This window comes from Nansenia antarctica (assembly GCF_963989245.1).
Source record: "Nansenia antarctica genome assembly, chromosome: 1".
Taxonomy (NCBI): domain Eukaryota; kingdom Metazoa; phylum Chordata; class Actinopteri; order Argentiniformes; family Microstomatidae; genus Nansenia; species Nansenia antarctica.
Window position 1 is genome coordinate 40,389,504 of NC_137674.1, and position 17,676 is coordinate 40,407,179.

Here is a 17,676-nt window from a genome sequence, read left to right on the forward strand (position 1 = left end):
GCCCTGGCCTGGCATTAATCTGACTTATAGTCTAATAATAAAGAACAACAGACACCCGCCTTCACAGTTTAAGTACAATATGTCAACATGTCATGTATTCATACATGCCCAGCAATATGTCTTGAACACTTTGGTTATTGCTTTTAATGTGTTACTGTACAGTAATGCAAATCTTTAGAGTAATACACTGTTGTTAGGCAGCATGTGGGGCTACATGTTTTTTTTGTCCCTGGTATTGAAATGTAATTGAAAAGCTGTGTCGCTGTTAAGAGATTTAGAGAGAGAGAGAGAGAGAGAGAGAGAGAGAGAGAGAGAGAGAGAGAGAGAGAGAGAGAGAGAGAGAGAGAGAGAGAGAGAGAGAGAGAGAGAGAGAGAGAGAGAGAGAGAGAGAGAGAGGGACATTGCCAGAGGGGAGGATTATCATAATTTATTGTAAACCTCTGTAGTGGAGTTGTAATTCTATTGCTATTTAGGTACAAAGTGACTTTTGTGCTAATCCCAGGGAGTGGGGCTGGGGGGGCCATACCTTGAAGAGACCCACACCTTGTTTTATTTTATTTTAGAAATGCTATTTTGTTAATGAGCGGAGTAACAGACAAAGACCATCACACCATGACTGTTCATCAATCATGCTATTGTTACAGCACTCCCCTCATCCCTCCCTCGGTCACATACTCATCACATTGCCAAAATCCTCACATGCAAGTCCTAGTAGTGCTGTTTTGTGTATGTGTGTGTGTGTGTGTGTGTGTGTGTGTGTGTGTGTGTGTGTGTGTGTGTGTGTGTGTGTGTGTGTGTGTCGGTGTGTGAAAACATCTGAGAGACAGGAGCTAAATATTAATAGACAGTGAGCTTTCTATGTGAAAGGGCAAGTATTGTTTGATAGTCAGTTTTGCAGTCCAACATACAGTAGGCTACACAAACACTTTGCAAATGACACATTACTTTCCTCACCATAAATAGATGTTCCACTTTATGAATGGGTTGAGCAGCAGAATGTGTAGTCTCACAGTCTCAAGTAGGAATTCTTTTTTTCTAAGTCAATATGCATATGTAGGGTAAGTTCAAAACAAGAGATCAAGTTTCTCTCCCACCACCAGTCCTCTGTATTTCCATCTGCTTCACTCCGAAGCGCTGTCCGGGGCACGAGGAGAAAGTGAACGAGTTCTGAGCGTGACGTCATGATCTTACCACAAGATAAGCCTCGAGGTTTATCATCACGATGATTTGCGGTATAAAAAGACCGTTACAAATGGGAGGGTTTCTCGTGGGGTATCACGGCCGACTTACGAGAGGAAGGGATATAGAGAACTGCGCGCAAGCTTCGGATAGCCTACGCTCCTTGCGCCTCCTCTCCATCCTCTTCGTATCCCCCATGTGACACTGTCTGTTATGCGCTCGAATTCAAATGCGAGCATCGGCTTGATGAGAGTGCACCTTGGAGAGGGAAACCTTGACGCAAGTGTGTGGCAAAGTCGACCGCGACACCGCAGAGCAGCTGCGTGGGATGGGTGTGAAAGGACGCTGAATGATCCGAGAGACCCAGTACAAGTGCGTGAACCGATGCCACTTGGAGTTAGAAGTCAAAGTAAGATGGGAGCGGCGAGCATAGACCTGTTGGTCACCCTCCAGATACTGCCGGGGTTCTTCTCGAACTGTCTCTTCCTGGCGCTGTACGACTCGGTGGTGCTGGTGAAGCGCGTGGTGTCCCTGCTCAGCTGTTCGGGCTCCGCGGGCGGCGGAGAGTGGCAGCGAATGCTGACCTCAGCAGGCTTACGTTCCATATGGAATGGCTTCTTACTGGACGCCTATAAGCAGGTAACGAGCCATGTCATATCTCTGCCTTACGTGAGCTGCTGCCTACTGTATGTCGATCAGTCCGAGTTGAGTCTATACTGTGTGAGTTGTTTGATGCAAGCCAGTAGGCTCAGAATATGCGCAAAATAAGCACTGTGTCAGAATAATACAGAAAACCATAGGACACCATCTCTTATTAATGTAGTTTTTTTTCCTCTTAAAAAACTTCTGATTTGAACCATGCTTCATAGGCTACTGTGTGTAAGCAGCACCGGCAGCACCAGTTGGAACAGGGGTTTTACTGTCTCGTCTCAAATGTCATCTCTGAATACTTATTATTGACCCATCTCTTTCTGTTATCTTCCTTTTGTTTCATCTCGTCTTCTAAAGCATTGTGATAACTGCACGTGTCGATTAACCTGATTTAATAAAACACAGTTGATCTGAAGAGGTGACGTGTACCTTTGCCCCCCAGACAGCTAAAGCCCCTAGGGTCATTCACCCGCTTTTCTGGAAATCCAGACAAACGTCTGACTTACTTAATGTTACTTTTTAACTTACAAAATCAAACAAGAGCCCAGTCAGTGCTAAACAGACACCAGTCAGACTCCGAGCCAAAACGGATGACCCAGTACTCATGTTGTATCATTGCCACATTCCCTCAACTCTCCCTGCCCTCTGTCTCTCCCTCTCCTTCCTCTGTCTGTTCATCTCTGCCTGCAGCTCTCACTCTCTCTCCTTCAGCCCTGCCACTCTTTCATTCTTTCTTTCCTTCTTTCCCCTCTCTCTCTCTCTCTCTCTCTCTCTCTCTCTCTCTCTCTCTCTCTCTCTCTCTCTCTCTCTCTCTCTCTCTCTCCTCTATGTCATTTCAGCATTTCCAGAAACACACATTGTCCACTGTGCTCCAGTTCACTTAATCAGCTTGAGAACTTTAGAGTGCGTATTACGTTCTTATACCCTAAGTCTCTAATAAAAGCACTGCACAATCACACTCCTGTGGTCTTAGGATGAAAGCTGGATGAAAGAGACGTTCATATGAGAAGCCCGATGTGTTCAACTGATGTGTTCAACTGGTCATTGAACACATCTAATCAGCTTAAATATGTTGGAGACCTAACAAGTTGCCTTGAAAAGTTAAGAAAGCACAACGTTTACGAAAAGTTCTAAACATCGTAAGAGGTGCCTGTCGAGAGTCAACCTCAGTCTGCTCTGTATGACACGCCAACACTTCCCAGTCATTCCTGTTCATAAACACACTTCTCTGTCAGACTGTGATTAATTACTTCTGGCTTGGTCAGCAGTGCTCACACACACACACACACACACACACACACACACACACACACACACACACACACACACACACACACACACAGTCTTTGTCCACTTGGTATTCACAGTGTGGTCAATGAGATCATCAAACATTCCTTATACTGTATACTGTGCATATATATGTGTGTGTGTGGGTGCTTCTGTCCATTTGTAAGCTGTCCTGTGTTTGTGTATTCTTAAATTAGGGGCCTACAGAGATGTTCTTTTCTGCACGAAGAGATGGTTAGAGGGAGTCTCATAAATGCCTCAAGTTTTGGTTCAATTAATTATTACTGTAAGACGTGTTACAGCAACACCACGATAATGAGTCCTATGTTATTTATTGTGAATCTCTACATCCATATTGAATCTCTTTTTTTCTCTCTCCCCAATCTCCATCTTTCTCTCCAGGTGAAGCTCGGCAGCGAGGCGCCTAACTCTAAAGTGGTCAAGGTACCTGGTGACGGCCATGGTCTCAAGTGCAGAAGTAGCGCCCCCAACATCACCAACAGCAGCGGCGGCGGTGTCTTTGGCACCTGCTCGGGCGACGAGTGCCGCCTCCTGGACTTTGAGTCGTCCGACCGCCCCCTGGTGGTCAACTTTGGCTCCGCCACTTGACCCCCGTTCATCAGCCAGCTGCCGGCCTTTCGGCAGCTGGTGGAGAAGTTCTCCGACGTGGCCGACTTCCTGCTGGTCTACATCGACGAGGCGCACCCGTCTGACGGCTGGGTGGCGCCCGCCATGGGCTCCACGCACTCCTTCACGGTCAGGAAGCACAGGAGCCTGGAGGAGAGGGTGGTGGCAGCACGGCAGCTGATCGACCACTTCGCCCTGCCTCCACAGTGCCAGCTGGTGGCAGACTGCATGGACAACAACGCCAACGTGGCGTACGGTGTAGCCAACGAGAGAGTGTGCATCGTGCAGAGGAGGAAGATTGCCTACTTGGGCGGGAAGGGACCTTTTTTCTACCACCTGAAAGATGTCAGTCAGTGGCTGGAAGGGACCTACGGAAAGCGGTAAGGTTCATCGAGGAAAGAGGATTAGGGACAAACGCCTCATGTTTTTATTTTATTTGTGGACAGCAGAAAGAGTTTATTTTTGTATAAAAAAGGAGGATAAAAGGAAGGTGAGGTACGTTAAGACATGCTCTGTGGCGATCCTAAGGAACAGATTCCATATCAGCCATCTCAGAATTCTAAAACATCCCTTCTGGAAGGAGACCAACATTCCGAAGCTACTTTCCACCAGAACTGACAGAAACAACGTTTCAGGCATGCACTCATGGTCAGCAACACTTATGCCAGCGAGTTGGCTGAGGCGAACTTCAAGGTTGACTGGACAGGTGCTTTATCCATAACTTCATTCCATCCGCTAATAATAATCACTTTTATTTTTCAGTCCACAGCACCCTCTTTCTCAATAAATCATAGCTCCTTTAAAAGAAAGAAAACCAAATCGCTGAACAGAGAAGAAAGCACAAGTACCCCGCTTTTATATATATATATGTAAAAAGTGAAATTAATTTATTTCTATGGAGTTTTTAATGTTCATGTTGTTTGTTTTTACATTGTGGTAATATTTTGTATGTCTATGCACTATCTCTACATAATGCTTCTAATTTTTTAAGATGATGTGATCTGTCAAACGCCACACTTTCTATGGGTGGATGTTAAAGGCACCATTTTTAACCATCTCCATTACCCTAAAACAGTCTTATTGTCAAAATGGGAAAACTATATATTACTATAATCATTACTCATTACTATATCATCATTACTATAATAATATCCTGCATGTTCATACTGAAAAGTATAGCTGAGCACAGCAAGCCAAGCTTGTTAAAGCAGAGGCAAAGGCAATGTGTCCAGCGAGTTTGAAATATCAAATGTTATTTCAATCCCACCATGTTGCATAGCTGACTTATGCATGTGTGTATGCGGCAATGCTACATAGCTAGTTCGCTACAAATCCCAATGCTGTATCTATTGTGATATTTGAGATGGTTAGTGACAGTGATGAGGTAGGGATGTACAAGGGTAATGTGTTGATAGAAATAGCTATCTTTATTGGCACATATAATGTTGAATCAACGTTGTTTTGATGAAAGCAACATAATGTCATAAATGCAACTGCATTGTATCAATGGTAAAAACAGATTGGATTTAGCCAAAAGTTATCGTTTTTACTTAATTTCATGTTTCAGCATTTAGTTAGTTTCACAATGACTTCATAAACTGTCAACTATCAAACAAAACTGAATGTTTGTGCTCATTAGGATGATTAGTCAACCTGGACATTCAGAGAATACACTCTCTGAAATTCACCAACATGGTTAGCTCACAGGTTATAGAGGTTATTCATTTGAGGACAAATTCTTATTTGACATACATTCACATTTGTACTTTCAGCTGTACAAGGCTGACATAAATTAAGCCTAGTCCTGGACTAAATCATACTTTCAATGGAGAGTCTCTATTGAGGGTTCTTTTTAGTGTATAATTAGGCCTTATCTGTGTCTGAGAAAAGTAGCCGTACAAGTTTAGCTTGCAGGGCCAGTTGGGATTCGGGCGAAATGCTACTACCTGGGGTGTGTTTGCTACAAAAAATGTTCTAGAGCAAGATAAAATTCTATCACCAGCCATTACATCCAGAATTGTTAGCAACTATTTACTTTGAAGTGATTTCCCTGCTTGCTGAGAGTAAAGAATGCATCAACTCCTGCTCAATGTATTTTCTGATATCTTTTTCAAAAACAGGCAACAATAGCTTCCCAGGAGTACAATAGCATGTTAGATGGATAACCCCAGAAGTGTTAGTGCTAGGAAGTGAAAAAGGAACAAAACAGGTGGGGTCAAGAAGGTGTCTAAGAGGTATTTGACCTGTTACATCATTATGTGTCATTCATCACATGACAATACAGTAGTTTAGAAGTCAGGACAGGTAGACGGTTGGGTTTGGGTCTAGATGGGGCAGGTGTGAGAATGAAAACCACTGACGAAAGGGTTGCTGACTCTGTCTCTGGTTGGATGATAAACCACACCCCCCCCCCACCCTGAGACTCAAACCAAGGCGTCTGCTTACATCATCAAATCTTCTAACCACTTCTCAAAATCTGCTGTTACAATCCACAAGTTCATGGCTGTTGTTTTTTTCTTCTTCATCCATATGCTTTTATAATATTGTGTTTAAAAAACTGCTGCTTTTTCTAAAAATTGTAAGGAGACAAAAATAACGGAAAAGGAAAATAAAGTTGAACATTTGCTGCTGAGATCTCAGATTTGTGCCATCTGTGTGTGCCCTGATGGATTCTGAGAAACTACAATGAGACACAGAGAGAGAGAGAGAAACAGATAGTTGCTCTCTTGTTGCTCCCCAGCAGAGTAGTGTGGGGCCGTTCAGGGAGTTCAACGGGAGGCACTACATACAGTACATGCACACAGAACCCCCTCTTTAAAACAAAACAAAGCAAGATACATAATAATATAAAAACCCACCATAAATCAGCAAGCCCTGGTTACGGTCCACAATAGTGATCCCGCGGTCTCGCACTTGTGTTTTTGTTTCTGACTGAAGCATGACTGAGACACGCTCTGCTTATGACAGGTTATAACATGTGCAGCGAGACGAGCCGGGGCTGTTGGGTTTTGTGTTGGAGCCGAGGCTCCTGGCTGAACTTCTGCTCCTCTGAGCTTGCCAATTACTCTACAGCACAGGGGAGAGAAGGGGTGGAGTAGGAGAAAGGCACAGCAAAGAAGGGACAGAGAGGGAATAGAGAAGTGGAGGACTGAGGAAAAAAGATCATGGATAGAGGGATACATGGAGGAAGTGGATGAGGTAGGTTTAGGACAGTAGGAAGAGGAGGGAGGGGATGAGGAGGTTAACGAGAGGGTGTAGTAGGTTCAGGTTAAAGAGAGAAGGAAAGAGGGTGGAGGTGGTTAAGGAAAGGGTGAAAGGGTATTGGGGAGTAGGTGAAAAGGAAGGTTAATAGGGGAGGAGGCCGATGAGAAGGGGGAGATGTTCCTCGGACAAGGGGACGTGAAGCAGATCCCCTGGTTGCAGGTTGGCTGGATGAGAACCCGTGGAATGGAAAAAACTTGGAGGCCAACATTATTCACAAACTGTCTGGGCCTTGGAAAGAAGCAGAGTGCCGCCAAGGACCCGGAGGGAGGTGTGTATGTACTGTGTGTCTGTGTGTGTGTGTGTGGGGGGGGGGGGGGGGGGAGTGGGTGTAGGGGGGGGGAGTTGTATTCTGGAGGAGTTGTTGATGTTGGAAAGGGTGAGTGGAAGATGCTGGAAAAGGAAGGGACTCATTAGAGCTGCAGGTTTAAACAAGACGGAATGAGAAAGAGGGAGAGAGACAGAGGCTCTCAAGGTCCTCTCTAAGAAATGGGGTCTTGTTGATGGTAAACAGACTCTGGATAGAATCGTAAGCAGGACCCCCTTCACTCCAGGTAGTGTTCACATTTTCCTCTGGCTGTTATATGGCCTATATTGCATGCATACACACACAGTCAAGCACTCATATGTCAGGTATGGGGCCAGTTCAATTTCAATTCATGAAGTGATCTGAATTTACAATTCAGAATTGTATTTCAATGTACCTCCTGAATTATCTAATTTATTGAAATTCAACCGGCCACCGGCCTGCACTATGTACATAAGGCAGAATCCGAACCTTTGTGTAAGTCTTGCATTGATGTCAGTGGGGAATGCACAATGATTAGAGTGACGCACGCAGTACTCAAGTTACGATTCCACCCACACAAAGCAAAGTCCAATTGACCTCTCTGCCTATAGTGTCAATGAAGATGACACTATAGGCACTACTGAGTGACCACTAAAGTATGCAGGACAGGTCGTCAAACCCTTAAATTGTTCCACTGACCATTATAGAATCCACTGATCCATATATACAGTATATACAGAATAGAGGGAATTTTTTTTTTTTTAATTGTAGAAGGCGATAATAGGGAGAAGGTTTTTCCTTCTAGCAGTGGCCCCGGGCCCGAGCTAGAGTACTCTTCCTGCAACGAATAGTGGACTGCTGATTCACATGCTTAGTATTCAAATGTATTGATTGTAAGTCGCTTTGGAATAAGGCGTCTGCTAAATGCCAAAAATGTAAATGTAAATGTAATCATTTGCTGCTTTGTCAATGTACAGTGATAATTGGGATGTCACAGGAGTAATTATTTGTGTTTGCATTCCTAATGCATTCCTAATTCCATTCAATGCATTACAATGAGCCTGTCCTGATTTCTACCTCCACCAGCCTCCCCTGATTGCATCTTACACAATCACTCTGTATGATGATGATTTCTATATGATTTAGAATGATCAACAGCTGTTGTCTCTCTCTTTCTCTCTCTCAACTCGGCAGGACACCACAACGGGAACCCTTCTCACTGCTCTCCTGTTCCTGAAGAACGTTCTCTCTCTCTCAGGGTGAACTTCAAATGGACGCAAGCAGATGCAAGCGTAATCTGAGGTTTTAAAAGAGACAACATGGTGTGAAAACACCTGTCCCTAGCTCAGAGAGGGGTGTGTTGTCTTTACAAAATATGTCAATGCAATATTCATCTCATGGCTCAATTCCAAAAATAATTGATTGATTCATTTGAATGAATTTGATAATCTTGCCAGTCTGGATTTACCTTTGGGGATCAGGACCAGAGCTATTCCAATGCTTTGCATTCCATTGCCTACCGACTCAATCAACTGCTTGATTAACATGTTGTCATCTACAGCATCATGTTTTATATTTGATGCAGTAAAATTAGATTTTGGTTTTGAGACAGTCAGCAATGGAGGACAGCAATTGGACTCATCACTGGTGTGCTCAATGGATGATGAAGGTTAATCTTAAAAACTAAAACATATTAAGCCTATAATCAACTCAAGGGTAAACAAACAGTCCAAACAATATGATGTTAAGTGAAAACAACACCAACATATTATAGATGGGTCTTACCAGTGTTGGGCACGTTACTTTTAAAAAGTAATTAGTTATAGTTACTAGTTACTTATCCCAAAAAGTAACTGAGTTAGTAACTGAATTACTTCATTATAAAAGTAACTAGTTATTGCGTTACTTTTTACCACGGTGCAGCGGGCTAGCGGGTCCCCTATCAGGAAGAAAATAATTAGGATTTTTTTTTTTCTGAGCAGGTTTCAGCAGGGAACCTTTCATATTTATTGCACTTCAACAGACCACAACTGGTAGACATACTGTACTTCAAGTATTTTCTTCATTACAAAAGTAAACATTTAACAATATCAAGTGGTTTTAAATCTTTGTAGTGTAAATTAAATAAATCAAACTGTCACACAACTTCAGACAACTGGTAGACATACTGTAACTTCAAGTATTTTCAACACAACAAAAGTAAACAGTTAAACTATATGACGTGCTTTTAAAGTAGTACTGAAATAGTGCCTGTACTTCCACCGTGAAAACGCCACGTTCACCTCAGAACACTCGGGACTCGCCATTGCTGCGTGTATCTCTCTGATAGTTTGAGTGTGTGTGTGATGCTGTGCGCGCGTGTGGTTTGTGTGTAGAAACATCCGCACAACACTGAACTATGGTTGGCTTACCATGAAATGTTCTCTACCATAGCCAATCATGATCACTTAAGCGGTTGTCTCGCCCCTCCCCTCCCCCCTCACCAACAAACAAACAAAAAACACCTTTGCAGCTGCGACTGAGGTCGGATGACAATGAGAAGCTTCAGTAGTAACGCGCCGCATTGAATTACCGGTAACGGTAACGGCGTTGTAACGATGAAAATAGTAATTAATTAGATTACCCGTTACTGAAAACAATAACGCCGTTTGTTTTAACGCTGTTATTCACATCACTGGGTCTTACATATGGATTTTAAGGATTTCAAGTGAACCCTCCATATCCAGGTCACAGGCCACTTGATTCACAACTTCTAAAGCCCTTTCCTTGCATTCGTTCAAGGTTTCACTCGCCTCCGGTACCCCACTGGTGACACTTTCAAGGGAGGATATCTTTAAATGTTTATCTTTCGCTCTTAATTTTGAATTGGCAAACTTTTTTGAAATTAGTTTTTGTTAGATAGCATTCATTGGGTTGGTGAGTTGGCCAGAGTTTCTCTTTTCAATGACAAACTAATTTTCCCACTTAAAATGTTCAGTTATTAAGTCTAGCAAATGCATGATTTCATTTGAGGTAACGTTTTCTGACCTGGATTTCCCCCCTTCCAAGTCACAGTCCATAGTAAAACGATGGCCCAGAAGTTAACAAGCCGTGACCGCCTCTTTTTGCACTCACCTAAACAAACAAGTGCAGCATAGTAAGGTCTTTGAAAATAGCTTCTCAATACATGGCGTAGGCACAGGAAAATGCGCAAGTACGTCAGCTTTTAAGTTTCTTTGAAAATCACCCTGTTAGTCTTAATCTTTTGTAACTCCCAACACAATGAGGCTGTGTGTGTTTTTTTGGCTGGTTAAAGTACGATAGTGAACACAGTGGTCTGCCAGAAAACCTCCAAACCTAATTTCCTCTGCTGCGGAAGGAGAAAGGGAACACAACTCGGCAGGACACCTCAACTGGAACCATTCTCACTGCTCTCCTGTTCCTGAAGAAAGTCCTTTCTCTTTCTCTCTCTTTCTCTCTCTCTCACTCTCTCTCTCTCTCTCTCTCTCTCTCTCTCTCTCTCTCTCTCTCACACACACATACTCTCTTTTTGTTACAGCTATTCATACTAAGCAACACACACACACACACACACACACACACACACACACACACACACACACACACACTGCGTCAGCTTAATTCATTGATCATTGATGCAGTCTCCTCGTGGCCCACTTTGGGGTTTCCAGTGTGTGGGAGTTTTTCCCTGAACAAGAACCATCCCTGAACAGCACATCTAGTATCTTTGGACAGGTGCTGGAGTTCTAAGTGTAGACTCAGATTTAAAAAAAAGTGTAGGCCTACTCCGCGGTTCATGCTTCCAAGTACATTTATGTTACAAGGCACATTTAAATCTATAGGTTTTCAACAGTATTTTCCTACTATGCTACCCTTGACTTTCCAAACCAAAGTGAGGTTCTCCTCGTAATGTTTCATGTAGATTAAGAGATGATGTAACCACATGTAAGACGGGTGATGACCAGCTGCATGCAAAATGTAATTCATTTGCAATGAAAAAGCTGCCCAAACTAATCAGCTAAATATTTTATGTGTAAATTCACTTTAACAGCAGACGGTGGGACACCCTCTCCCCCTGCCCATCTGAATGATCAACCAGTCAGAAATCATAAAGAGGTCACCAGGCTACAGTTGAATGAAGTTCATAATGACCATGTTTGAAAGGATACATTTTTCAGCAATTTCCGCCAAGCGCTGATCAGCGCCTGTCAATAATATCTAACCCCACAGTTACTTCTGACAGGCTGCAATGATCAGCAACCATCTCATTATGGCACTTTCATGACCAATCATTAATGTTATCTTGACACGTGTAGGAGAAATAAAGACAAGCTCTATATGCCGCGATGTGTACACTGTGTTAGGATGTACATGATGGGTATAGGGTGGGCAAATTTGAGTATCATGCCTGGGGTGGGTATGTAAATAACCTAAGCCTACGGCACATTGAGCTGGGTGAATGGAATATGAATGACAATTCATCCAATGTAATAGAAATAAGGCCATACTGATAAAAAAACTAAAATAATATCCTCCCTAATCTTTTTTTTTTTTATGGAGACTGGAAGCAGCGCAACCAAGAGGAAAGCTATGAAATGAAGAGAATAGACTATGGGGAATCATTAATACATATTTGTGGAAAAAATATATTAAAATAAAATGTATATTCTGATGATGTTTAGGGCAGCAGAGAAGGCCTTGCTGGCCCTGACGGCCCACCACTGCCTAGGGTAGACCGTAGCTCAAATTTTAAGATTTCAGCAATGTCCTTACGGACAGTTGCGAGAATGTCCAGTTTGAGTGCCGAGGTATCTGTCTCACTGGTATCCGATGGGGAAGTTACCTGAGAGCGGGCCAGGGGCTCACGCGAGAGCGGGGTCGCGCCACATTGAGTCAGTTTTTGCTGCGACTGAGATATATTCGATAATTTAGCGGGTTTTGGAGGCATTTTCGAGGTTTAAACAAAAACAACTCAGTTAACAGGTATGTTATATTCAATATAACCAATAAATGATGTTTGAAAGGTGCCTTTAGGATATATAATTAGGCAATTCTGCAGGAGCTCTCAAATCTGCGTGCTACTCCATAGTTCGTTAAGCCGGAAGTCCATCCTCCCTAATCTTGAAAAGCACTGACGTTCAATTGATGGTTGTGTTATGTGATATTTATTCATAGAGCATTCATATTCATATAATTTTATTGAGGATTTCAATAGCCATCATATTCATCACACCGCCATGTTTTCAGCTGCAGTCAGAAATGCACTTCATTGTTCAACTGGACAGATACACTGCCTCGGCTTAATTCTAGTCACAGGTACAATCTTGAAATCAAACAAGCCCAATATTTTCAAACCTTTCATTTCAAACCTTTATTTAAAAACTCGATAGGCACTGAGGTCACCCTCATTTACAGTGACGTCGAGTGTACAATAGAATAGTGATCATTAATATAGATGGGCAAACAAACAGTGAGCAAGACAGGATTAAAGGGGAAAAAAAACAAAAAAACAAAAAACAATTGCAATTATTAGAATACAGTTTTTGCACCAGGAGTTTAAAGGTAGAGGCAGAGGGGAGGACCTCCAACCGGAGAGTTTGCTGCAGAGTGTTCCATGTATTAGGGGCATCAATAAAAAAGGCTGTTTTACCCAGGTCTGAACGCGCATACGGAACCCGAAAAGAAAGCCAACTATTAGATCTGGTCACATAAGTACCAAGACTCCAGTCTAATGATGATGAGATACAAGGAGGAAGCTTGCCACAGATGGCCTTGAAAACGAACAAGTTCCAGTGGTAACTGCGCCTCAGAGAAAGAGAGGGCCAGCCAACCTTGTCATAAAGTATGCAGTGGTGAGTGTCATAACTGTCCCCGGTAATAAACCTTAGAGCTGAGTGATAAACTGAGTCCAATTGTTTCAATGTAGATCATCGTTTCTCAACGGGGGCGGTACCGCCCCCCAGGGGGCGTTCAGACAACGTCGGGGGGCGCTGGAACAAATATTTTTTAAAGGGGGGCGTTGAGGTGTTCTTGGGGGGCGTTCACGCATAAAGTATTTTTCTCATGAAAAACAGCTGTGTTATTACGGGCACATTCGTAAATGCACGAACGGTCAGTTCGCTCGGACAAACCGTGTTTTCAGTCAGAGCGCCCATCTCTGAGTGCTCTGAACTTGGCCGGGCTCTGTGACGCAGACACACGTAGCGCAGCGCCCCCCAAAATTAAAGTGAGTGTCATCAAGAAGATGGAGAAGCTAAAAACTCAGCTAGCAAAGGCAGAGCTTTTGATAGTTTCCAATGTGTCTGGGTAAGCTGCATTGTAGAAGAATCTTGACAGTTCATGTACAGTGCAGAAATTGCAATACTATGCTACAATAGAAAGAACCCCGGTTCATCCCATCTGTAACATCATGTTGACCAATGCCCAACTTCTATGAGTGTTTTCCTTGTTGGCTATGCTTGAGTGACATATGTTTCAGTTTGTGGGCTCATTGTAATTGTTGCGTTCGCTTCGTTCGCTTCCTTTCAATACAGCTTATTTAATTTAGTTAAAATGAGTGCTACCATACCACCATACCAGAACATCACAGCAGGAACAACCTATCTCAAAAAAGCGATCGTATTGTAATAAACCAGTCCGGAAAGTTCTCTGTCGCTTACCAATAATCGAACCTAGAGAAATCAGCTACGAAATACGAATGTCCCCTCCCCTCGCAGGTTCATCACAGTATATTACATAAATGTATTACTGTTAAGTGTTGTTGTGGATGTTATCCCTAGTGCCATTCTGAGGTTAGCATTGCGATGTGTTTGCAAACTAAAATATACGATCGCTTTTTTGTGATATGTTGCTCCTCTTGTGATGTCCTGGAAACGAACGCATCAGCTGCAGCGTCTTTTGTATTGATCTACGGTGGCCGACAAGGGCAAACGCGCTGCAAATACCGGAAACGCGCTATATATAGAGAAACGCGCTGCAAATACCGGAAACGCGCTACATATAGAGAAACGCGCTACATATAGAGAAACGCGCTACATATAGAGAAACGCGCTACATATAGAGAAACGCGCTGCATATAGAGAAACGCGCTACATATAGAGAAACGCGCTACATATAGAGAAACGCGCTACATATAAAGAAACGCGCTGCATATAGAGAAACGCTGCAATTCAGTTCACAACACAACGGAAGTGTTCTCACAACACAACGGAAGTGTAGAAAACGCTGCAATTCAGTTCACAACACAACGGAAGTGTTCTCACAACGGAAGTGTTCTGGGGGGAACGATAAGTGGAACGGACCGGAGACGTGTTTTTGAAGAAGTTCCGAAAAGCAGTTCTGAAGAGGTTGTGGAGTGAAGAGGCGACATAAAAGGTACATATTATATTTCTTATTTGCAGATAACATGTGCTGTATTTCAAACCGAAGAGCTCATTCTATGCCCTACACCCTACGAAGGGTTCGTAGAAGCTTGTGCAGTGGAGGGATTCTTTATTGGGAATTCACAGCCGACTGAGGCACTCTCCCCTCCCGCGACGGAGGGTTATCAGCCTGGCTGGGGTTCCATACTATAATTGTGTTAGTATTAATGTTAATACTATAATTGTGTTAATATTAAATAATAAACCATATCAATGCCTGTCTTCCAGGCTGCCATGTTTTGTCCTTTCTGTGGCCAAGATCTGGGGACTGTTCAAGTCTTCTGTGGCTCATGTGGCAAAAATTTACAGTTTTTGGCAGCACCTGAAGGCAACAGTGAGTAGACATGATGATTGTATTTGAGTTTGTTTGCAGAATATGGGGTACAACACACCTTTGGGAATACTAATGCAATAGTTTTCAGTATGGAAGCCTACTTTCCTGAATGAGAAAGATTGAGGTCATGATTAGATTGTAGACTAATTTATTAGAAATGTAAGTTATATAATAATTGTACACAATTTCTCGATGCATATGAGTAAACAGTTGGGTATAGGGAGTGTTTTTGAGTCCCACTGCCATGGGGTAGAAACAGGTCTTATGGCCTGAACTTTTGGTCTTGATAGACCTCAACCTCTTACTAGCAGGGAAGGGGTTCTAACAAATGGTGTTCAGGGTCAGAGGGGTCTGCCATAATCTTTCCTGCACTTCACCTGGTACTCAAGGTGTATAAGTTAAGTCCTGAAGAGAAGGCAGATCAGATGATGTGCTGCAGCTTGTCCTAGCAGAAAATGTTGTCTTTATTATATTTTTCTTTCTTTTTGTTTATCAGGCTCAGCATCAGACAGCCCCACAGAAGAGGATCTGATTCGAAAGTACTTCCATGATGGCTACAGCTACGATGACATTTTGGATTTCCTGGCAACGACTCACAATGTTAAAATGAGCCTTCGCTCTCTGAAGAGCAAATTGAGAAGTTTCTCTTTGTGCAGGCAAACAAATTACTCTCCTGTTGCTACTGTATGTTCTGCCATACAAGAAGAGCTGAAGGGACCAGGCCAGCATTATGGTTACCGTTCGATGTGGCAGACATTGCGTCAGAAGTACTCTCTGACAGTGAGTAGGGATAAAGTCATGGCTTTGATGAGAGAGCTTGATCCGTCAGGAGTTCAACTTCGTGCAAGACGAAGATTTGTAAGGAGAGTTTACAGCTCCTATGGACCAAACCATGTCTGGCATGTGGATGGCTATGATAAATTAAAACCATACGGTTTGGCCATTAGTGGCTGTATAGATGGCTACTCCCGCAAAGTGCTGTGGTTGGTTTGTGGAGCAAGCAACAATGACCCTGGGGTCATTGCTCAATACTACCTGCATTATGTCTCAGACTGTGGCACTGAAAACGGCACAATGGCGGCAATCCAGTGTGCCTTAAGATCTTCACACACCGATGACTTTGCTGGGGCTGCCAGTCATATGTATGGCTCCTCAACAGCAAACCAACGAATCGAAAGCTGGTGGTCATACTTCCGCAAACAGAGGTGTCCTCAACTTTTAAAATATTTCTTACACCCCTAGTAGGGAACACAGTATATCTTAAAATACCTGAAGAAGACTCCTCAATGTCGGTTTAATATATTTATTCAGACAAAGATGTCAACACCCTGTGGGTGGGAATACAGCATATGAGTAAATACAATTACCAAAACAAGACATACATAACAAGATATAAACAAACATGAACGATTACTGTTAACCACAATCTGATAATAAGATACATATAACTAATAACAGACTTACGTATAACAGGCAAACACGTCCTAAAGAGAGAGGAGAAACAGCGTGTATCCTCGGACCACCTGGCATCCACAATGGCCGCCACAACTTCTCCTAACTCTAACCTCTTAACAGAGAGTACTAAACACATAAACCAATACTATCGCCCCCTAGCGGTCGGGAGTACACTCCACCCTGCATCCCCCCCAGACCGGGGAGCCACGAATCCACGTGGGTCCACGGGCTCAAATCCATTGGCCAGACTCAGCTTCATATCGCTTAGGTGGCCTCCTAGCACGGGCCGGCCGGGCGGGCCGCAGTGGCGACGGCGCAGGAAGGGGTGTAGCGGGAGCCACACCAGCGGGAACCAGGGGCGCGGGGAGAGACGACGCCCCGCCTGAAGGCCCTAGCAGAGAGGGGCCCAGAACAGCAACACGGGGCCCATCCGTCCCCAGCCGGGCGTCACCCTGGGGCACCACTGGACCAGAGGGGGTAGCTAGGGGCAGAGAGTCCAGGGAGGGAGGAGGCAGGGGAGGCGGCGACGGCAGCCGCTGGGTACATGGGGCGACTGGCGTGTAGCCACGGAGGAACCGCCGGTTGCGCAACGTCAGGCGTCCTGAGCCATCAACTCTCACCCGATACTGATCGTGGCCAAGCGACTCCACCACCACCCCAGACCTGTCCCACTTATTGGGGCTCGGGCCCTGCTGATTCTGGATGAACACCCTCTCACCGAGTGCCAGAGGGCGAAGTGGTCTTGAATGAACCCCCAGAGACTCGGTGGTACGGGACATCCGCGTACGAAGGGCATCCTCCTTCACAGCCCATGCCTGACGCCAGAGAGGACGGATATGCGGGTTCGAAAACTTCTCCAGCCTGTTAACGAAGGAGAGCGAGCCTCGAAGGGGGTGACCGAAAATGATCTGTGCTGGTGAGAGGTTGCAGTCTGGGTCGGGTGTGTTACGCAACTGTATCATCGCGCGCAAGAAGCGATCCTGGTCGAGACTGCCCGCCGGGCCACTGTTGGACATCAGAAGCCGCTTCGCAGTCTTAACAGCGACCTCCGCTCTCCCGTTAGACTGTGGGAAACTGACGGAGGACACACGATGCCTGATCTGCCATAGGCGGAAGAAGTCCTGAGTGTGGCTTGCCATAAATTCCGGGCCGCCATCGCTTGAAAGCTCCTC

General features: G+C 44.2%; 1 protein-coding gene across 1 annotated transcript; it reads left to right on the top strand.

Moving 5' to 3' along the window:
• Positions 1 to 441: 441 nt before the first annotated feature.
• dio2 (iodothyronine deiodinase 2) lies at positions 442 to 6,376 on the top strand. Its single transcript, XM_080542615.1, has 2 exons — positions 442 to 1,818; positions 3,520 to 6,376. The coding sequence occupies exons 1-2, from the start codon at positions 1,393 to 1,395 to the stop codon at positions 4,126 to 4,128; spliced, it is 1,035 nt and encodes a 344-aa protein (XP_080398741.1). The 5' UTR covers positions 442 to 1,392; the 3' UTR covers positions 4,129 to 6,376.
• The last annotated feature ends 11,300 nt before the right edge of the window (positions 6,377 to 17,676 follow it).